General features: G+C 36.7%; 1 protein-coding gene across 1 annotated transcript in view; it reads right to left on the bottom strand.

Annotated features, from left to right (window-relative positions):
- Positions 1 to 7993, bottom strand: part of ubtd1b (ubiquitin domain containing 1b) — a 14284-nt gene continuing 6291 nt past the window's right edge. The window contains exons 2-4 of the mRNA XM_033984185.2: positions 5356 to 5583; positions 3328 to 3485; positions 1 to 2537 (exon numbers count right to left, since the gene is read on the bottom strand). Of these exons, the coding sequence (XP_033840076.1) occupies positions 2280 to 2537; positions 3328 to 3485; positions 5356 to 5583 (644 nt within the window). The 3' untranslated portion in view covers positions 1 to 2279. The remainder of the gene's footprint in view (positions 2538 to 3327; positions 3486 to 5355; positions 5584 to 7993) is intronic.

The raw sequence follows: 7993 nt of genomic DNA, 5'->3' as shown, positions 1-7993 counted from the left end.
TTTTACTTTGTAATAAAACATTTTTATTCCACAGCTTAAAATAGTCCAAAATTAAACAAGTACAACTGCAACAACTGCTTGTAAAAATGTGATTTAATCTCTCTCATAAGTGGATTTTTTTTCTCTATAGTCTTTAATTTGTCGAAAAATATCTCTGGTTTATCTAAATATAATACTTTTAGGAAATTCTCTGTGGATATAATGATGGTTGTGCATTTTGGTATGGCTTGTAGTGTGAAATTGGGAAACATTAATATCTCAAAGGCAACAAGACATCATCTCTTTGAACATGTCATTTTGAGCCACAATAACAAAACAGCTATTAACTGTGTAGTTAAAGTAAATACAAGATCAGAAGCCTGATGTCCCTTTTAGTGTTTATATTGAAGCAAACTTTGAACTGCAGGTAGTCCAAGTGTGTGGGCTGTTTAGAGTTAACAGTATGACAATCTAGGACACCCAAACCTGAATGACGGATATAAATCAATTTTTCCAATGGAATTTGTCAAACTGAAATATATATTCACAGCAGATATGCCAAAACAATATTCAAAATGGAAATTTATTGTGGCAATGTCAAATTAGAAAATTCATAAATTCCATATAATACTATGGCAAGACGTCAATTGTTTTCAGAATATTGTGGTGCTTGTGAGAACAATGAGCAGAATTTAACAAATTTAGTCAGCTTTTCAAAATGCGCACTGTACAGAAATAAAAGTTCACATGTAGTAGTTTTTGCCTTTTAAGCAATAGCCATGTTTCTGAACCTAGATGATTGTTTCCACATGGTTAAGGTTTTTTAAAATTATAATGCAATTTGACAATGTCTGATAGTAACTGCACCTTCAACCTCATTCCACAGATTTACATCCCAACATACACCGACAAAAATGAAAACGCTGAATATACTTTTTAAAGTTATAATATTCTACTATTAAAACACAGAAATGTAACTTTTAAGGCCCAAGAACAGTAAGTGATTATATGATCTGTACCTGCACAACATGGGTCACTCCAGCAACATTGAAAAGTGGATATACCTGTCAGGAACACTAAATGAGGTCTACTGTATTGCACATAAAAACAAGGCTTATTCAAGTTTGCATATGATTCAAACATCCCTCAAACGTATATGGAAAAAATGAATTATGACCTAAAAGTAATTTGACAAGATACAGGGAGGTGTATTACATTGACAGATTAAAAGAAACAATGCATAACTTTTCTGGTATAGAGTTCTGCTTGTCTTTTCCACAGCAATAATATCTCCATGGACTAGTGTTGTCACGATACTAAAATTTCTAACTCGTATACTACTTTGTGTTCTTGTTCTGATACAGCTCAAGATCATTCTAAAGATATTCAGGAAAGGTTCATTTCTGTCCTGTGAATGTAACTTTTTTTAGCATTGATAACTGGTCAAATGAGTCAACTCAACTTTAAATACCAATTTTAGTATCAATTAGTATCTGACTTTCGATACTGTTGACAACTCTACCATGGACAAAAGCAGACATTGGACGTTCCACTGGAAAAGTTACAAATTGCGCCTATAAGTAATGATTGTATAAAAATAGGTATTATTTTAATGCTGGTTTAAATGTAATGTATCCCTTTATGAATGAAGTATGTCCCTGTATTTCAGAGGTACAATTTGATGATTTATTGATTAGCAGCCATTTTGTAGCTCATACACAAAAGCTGGTAAGGGAATTGTACAAGATTACATTCATAGGTGCAATATTCTACTGTGCATAAGGGGTCATCTTTAGTTACAATGAATGGAGAGAGGGGGAAACAGTCTTTATCAGCTACTTAAAATGCATCAAGTGAATTTCCTCTCCAAACAGGTCAGCATATTCAAAATAATTAAAAAGTGGGATTTAGATTAGAAGGCTACAAATATACAAGGATTAGTGACATACTAATATTTTAGGACCCTTTTTTGATAATAGAAGGCACACAAACTACCACAAAAGTTTCATCAAATGTGCAAAAAAGCTTGTTTCCTCTTAAAAAAACAAACAAAGTGTCATCTTAGAGGCCTTTTGTGTCCTTGGATAGAAATGTAGTTATTTTGTAGGTGTTCAAATTCACAGATAAGATTTTTCTGTTGGCACTTTAAATGCGAGTTCAGACACAAGGCCAAAATGTCAAGTGAGTCTTGCTTGTCTTCAAATAGTGTGCAGCAAATCTTAGAAAAATAAAAATTTTCTGATTCAAAGCAGCACTTTAGTCCCACCGTAGTTTTCCAGCATGTACTTCTATGTACTATCTCATTCTGAAATGGGAGCAGAGGTGGACAGTTTGGGAGCTTTGAGAGCCTGCGGGTTGACGATGACCTGGATGACGAAGTCCTTCTGGATCTTGGTGTCCTGCAGGCGCGTCTTGTCTGTGAGCAGTTTGCCGGAGAAGAACCAGCGCTGGTGGATGATGTCGATGTCCTCCTCGGCCTGGAGCTGCTTCTTCAGTTGACCGATGGTGTCGGCCATGCTGGCGCTCAGACGCAGGTCCTTCCCAGTGGACAGTCGCACCTGTAGGGGGCACAAAAACGAAGTAAGAAGTGAGGGAACAGTGAGTTGTTTCAAATAATAGGAGATTATGGTATTAAGAACAGTATGTAGCTTGTGCTCTTACGGTTTTAAAAATGATATTTCAATCACAACTGATCTGGGTGGCCAGTGCCTTAACTTAGAGGACAGATACAAGTGTTTCTTATTTTGAGTATATGGACAGGCCTCATTAGGTTTAGGTATAATTCAACTGGATTTCAGCATTGAAACTGGCAACTCAACCCTCATGTAAGACTCCATTCTACTTTTTGATTGGATAATCATCTTAAGAACCAAAACACTTGTCACTAGCCATCATGTCTAATGTTTGTAATTAACAATAAATCAGCGTTAGAATGTATTTGGGCACTCAGATATGTAATGTTTATACAATTCTAAATCTTGCACACTGAACCTTTGAGATCTGACTGGGACTATACTTTTCAATTCACAACAGCATTACAACGACTGTCAATAAGCAGCTGTAGAGGTTTGTCAAAGGTGGTGTTGATAGTAAACTTTGTAAAAACAAAAAGTACAAAAGAGCACACAGTACAAATGAACAAAGGATTCTAGTGCCATTACTAACAACATTCTGCGATACTTGACTTGACAATATGTTGACGTCATCTGTAAAGAAAATGTTACATATGAATATATGGTAATTTATTTGTTGTTCTCATGGCAAATTGTTCAACATTAGAAATATGTGTACTACAGTAAAACAGTGTTGGTAAACTTCAATGGTAGTATTAAACCTGAGATGTGGTACCTTGAGCTGGAACTCTTTCTTAGGGGCAGTCGGGGGTTCAGGGCTGTCACTGGGCTCCTCGTCACTGCGCTCAGAGATCAGATTGACAGGAGGGGCCAGGCAGTACACAGGCAGCTGATAACGGTTTCCCAGCTCATCATAACACTCTGTCAAAGTACCTTCAGAAAAAAACACTACTGTCAGAGAACATCTAACACAAGAAATTCAGGCATCTTGGGACACTTTCAAGATTACATTGGGCTAAATGTTTTATTTACAACGCCCAAAGTCTTCAAAAGCAATAAACAGCCCTGAAAATGTCTGAAATCGTAACCAGCCACTTAGTCAAAATTTCCATCACTTTTCCAACCTTGAAAAGATTTTTTAGGGATTTCAAGCACTTGTGCTGCCGATCCAGATAATTTGGTTTGTAACTTTGTATCAATTAATCGACTAAACAGGATCAGGGTGGCACAAGCCATGTATAAGAACTAGTAAGTGGTATATTTAAAAGTGAAAAGAAAAATTTTACTGTCCAGTCAATCCAGCTCAAATTTACTCCATGCCTTCTCCTATTATGCATTTGTTCACATAAATCATAATAATCCCAATAAAATAGTCTAAATACTAATACTAAATTTGGCTGACACACCATTGTCTGATTAAGTCTACTGCCATATTAGACTCGCGCATCAAAATAAAAAATACATTTGATAACACAAGTACATCCAATAGTCAATATTTACAATGTGAAAATTATTTATGTTGATTTGTTTTTGATTTACAGGAAAGTCAAATATCCCGTTTTAGCAATTATTCATCATTTTACAGGCCTTGGTTTTAGCATTTCATGTAGTATACTTTTATTACTATCACTGTATTTTCCTGACTATAAGTCGCACTTTTTTTTCCATAGTTTGGCGGAGGGTGCGATTTATGCAAAATTATTATAATGTATAATTTCAACTGCATGAGGGCACTCTAGGCTTTATCAGTATGGCAGTCATCTACCTCCGGAGCGGCGCTTCATCTATTTCTGGAGTTGGTGGAGTTGTTCAAAAGCAACACCAAGGATGAAGAATTGAATGGATTTAGTGATTTGGAGTGAGATCCAGCGTTAACTTGTTAGCTTGTTTTTTATGCTTTAATTATCTGATTAACGGTTAATATCTTACGTTAACAGACCAGACACACATTCAGTTCATTGTCTATGCTTCATGTAGCCAAAGAAAAATGTGTTATGCAACAGTCGATTATACATGTTACAGTTCACTGGTTGGACCACTAGATGACGCTGGTGTGTATGCAACACCTGTAAGCAAATTTACTTGACTGGTTTTCCCTTTATTTATTTCCCCTTCATTTATAAGAACATAAACTTGATCAGTTTTCATCTGGAACAATATTGTAAATGTTTAGTTTATCCCAAGTTTTGTTTAAGGTTGCGAAAACTACTTTTTGTTTTCTGGTTCAGCCTTTTACGCCAATGTGAAGTCTGACCCGACAGAACTATTTAAGAAACAATTGAAAAGTAAAATATAAAGTTTTGGGTTCACCAGTCTGTATACTAGCAGGCTAAAGTGGTGTAAGTGGTATTTTCCATGTGTTCATGTGCAGTTTTGTGCGTATTTGTAACATGAGCCAGAGCTTATGTTGTATTTAATGAACATCAATGAAAAGAACTCTCATGTCTGTCGTGTTTGTGGACAATATGTTACATTAGTGTAGTTTATCTGATTACCTTAAAATCTAATGTTAACATACCAGACATGTATTCAGTTTGTTGTCTATGTGTTTCGTTAGCGTGCTGTACTGCTATTCAGCCTGGTGTTCTCTATTTTATTAATATTATAACTTGCCTTTAAAGATAAAATGTCTGTTCTTGGTCTTGGATTTTGTAAACTTGTATTGTATCATTTTGTAAATTTTCCCAAAATATGCAACTTATGTTTTTTCCTTCATTATTATGTATTTTTTGCTGGCGCAACTTATACTGAAAATCTTCAATCTTCTATAGGGCTTAGACCAGTTTTGGACCCTTGCGCTCACCATGGGGCAGGGTGATGCTGGCTCCGTCCACGATAGCCTGGGCCAGCTCATGGTCATTGCACTCCAGCGCCACAGCAGCAGCCTTCAGGGCGTCCCAGATCTCCTTACGCCCTTCGAAGGCCGGAGCCGTGTCCCAGAACTCGTCCCGTTTGCTGCGCAGCTGGCCCTCTGTCATCGGGTAGTCGCTCTTCCACTTGGGGCGTTCCTTACGCAGTGGTTCATTGCGGCCTGAGAAACAACAGAAATGGACTTTTATTCCTTATTCCGTATAGTCATTTATTCTGACACTGCTAAGAAAAAACTGAATACTTGTAGGTTCTCTCAATAATTGTTAGCATTTTTGGAGTATCAAAAGTATCGAAAATCAGATACTAAATTAACACTAAAACTAGCACCAAAACTGGAACCAACCAGATTGGTTCCATAGTGGGCCATAGTGGACAACTGAGGGATTAGACCACATGGTAATATAAAAGAAAGTACTATGATTTAATGTTAAAAATCACATTCTACTGTCTAAAGAAAGAGTGTTTTAATTATGATCTTGGTATCAAAATGAGTACTGAGAATTTATGAGTTTTAGTATCATGAGATCAAAATACAGCTTCGTCATGTAACATTTAAAGTGGAGGCCTAGGTGTTGTTAAAGGCACCATTGTGGAAGTAGTAACAGGGAAAAAGTTCAAGGGGCTGGATCAGATTTTTTTCTCATACATTTGTAAGTAAGTTTTGCCCCACTTCAAATGTATTGTAAATGCAGCTCTTAAATCAAAGTGAGATTGTCTGCATCCAATTATAAAGTGTTTGTGATGGTAAAACTCAGACCTCTGATAGTTGTGAAATGCTCTTAGAAGCTTATTGCAGGGAATGTTCTGTTATTCATGTTTTAAGACAGCAAAAATACAGTACAGGGCCTTTAAGGTACTATTGCTATTGCAGTATAGTTACAAAGAAAGTAAACTTTTTTAAACAACCAAACCAAAACACAATATTTAAGATATTGTATTAAACTTCTTATGTTGTTGAATGCAATAGTTTTGAGATAATCACTCAAAATTTAAGACAAATATGAGCATATCTGTGTGGCTCAGTGGCAGACCAGCAGCCCACCGTGTCATTGCAACTTCAAGTGGAAATAAGGACGCACACCAATTTTTCTCCCCAGACTTAATTCCCACAGAAACTTTTCACATCAAATAACCCAAACTAATTCTACACTACAATGCCCCCCACAGATGCCCACACTTCCTGTATGTAGGCTGCTTTGCATGGTGCTACGCTAGCTGCGGCTACATCCACGCTAATGAAAACACCAATGGGAATATCATTATGTCTGAACGGACCACAGGGAATGCTGGGAATGTGTTTGGCGTCTTATAATCATATCCCCGTACAGATTAATGTTTTCATGTCTATAAACAGGGAGACCGCAATGGGAAATGTTAGCTGTTAGCGTCACACCCGGCCCATGTCATCCCAAGCTAAAATTAGACCCTGATCACGAATACCTGATATGTATGGAGGATCATTTATGTAACCTTACTCATGTCACCTAGCATAAAAGCACTCTTTATTCATGATATAATATAGAAGGTGTACACAAGATGACCTATGTGTTAGCATGTAAACATTTATTTTGTGAGTCACACAAAGAACTTCAGACAGTGGAATGGAAACAGGAGGACACAGTTTGTTTTTCTTTGAGTAATTATTTATAGGCACTCGGATGGCTAAAGGTGGTGTAGGGTTAGCTCTTGGGGAAAATTGGATACTTAAAAGAAGCTTGCTTATTGGACATTTCAAAGCAAAAAAAGTACATCTGACTGTGATACAGTACTATTTATGAAATTGTTTTGAAGTTCTGGCCAAAATACCATGCACCATTACATTCCTGTCTGGGCTTTCTTTTGGCATTATTTTTTATTTAGTGTTTATTGCTGCACTTAAAGGTTTTCCAAGTTTAAGAGTGCTGACCATGTGGAAAAAATGTTAGCACACAGCATAGTCTAAACGGCAGCAAGTGACCAAGCAAGTTATTCTACCAGTGTCTCTGAACCATTAGTATCTACTGCTAGCTGCACTTTTTGTTCATTATGAAAAAAATATAGCTGATCCTCTTATTAACATTAAAGGTACACTTGGTAAACTTTCTGGTGGAAGGTCTGCCACCTGCTTGGCTCCATGGAGATGTTACTGCTTTGCTTGGAATGTTCCACAATAATACATTATGGGTGTGAAACAAGAGACAAAATGGATGACACTTAAAATGTAAGTGAAGTAAACTACAAAATAAGATTAATCCCACATTATGAAACATTCCAGGCAGATCTTGTGCCATCCTAATCGCAACCTTGTTCTAGCAACCCCAAGTGTCACTTTGACAAAACTTATTTGAATACATCTTCCATTACGTACATTAATGTTATGAGACCTGCTCCATCAAACCTACAACACTTTGAATATTACCCACCTCTTGGCAAATTAAACCACAAATGTAAAATACTGTCCCATTTCACACAAGGATGCAAAACTTCTCTTTCATGTAATATTTTCCTGATAATGTTAACGTCTTTTTGTGCCAGAGACCGCCTCAACTACTTCTTTCATTTCTCCTTAGCAAATAGCTGAGCAGCCCATT

This window comes from Periophthalmus magnuspinnatus, chromosome 19 (assembly GCF_009829125.3).
Source record: "Periophthalmus magnuspinnatus isolate fPerMag1 chromosome 19, fPerMag1.2.pri, whole genome shotgun sequence".
Lineage (NCBI taxonomy): Eukaryota > Metazoa > Chordata > Actinopteri > Gobiiformes > Gobiidae > Periophthalmus > Periophthalmus magnuspinnatus.
Note: the sequence above shows the minus strand (reverse complement) of the source record. Positions and strands in the feature narration are given on the sequence as shown.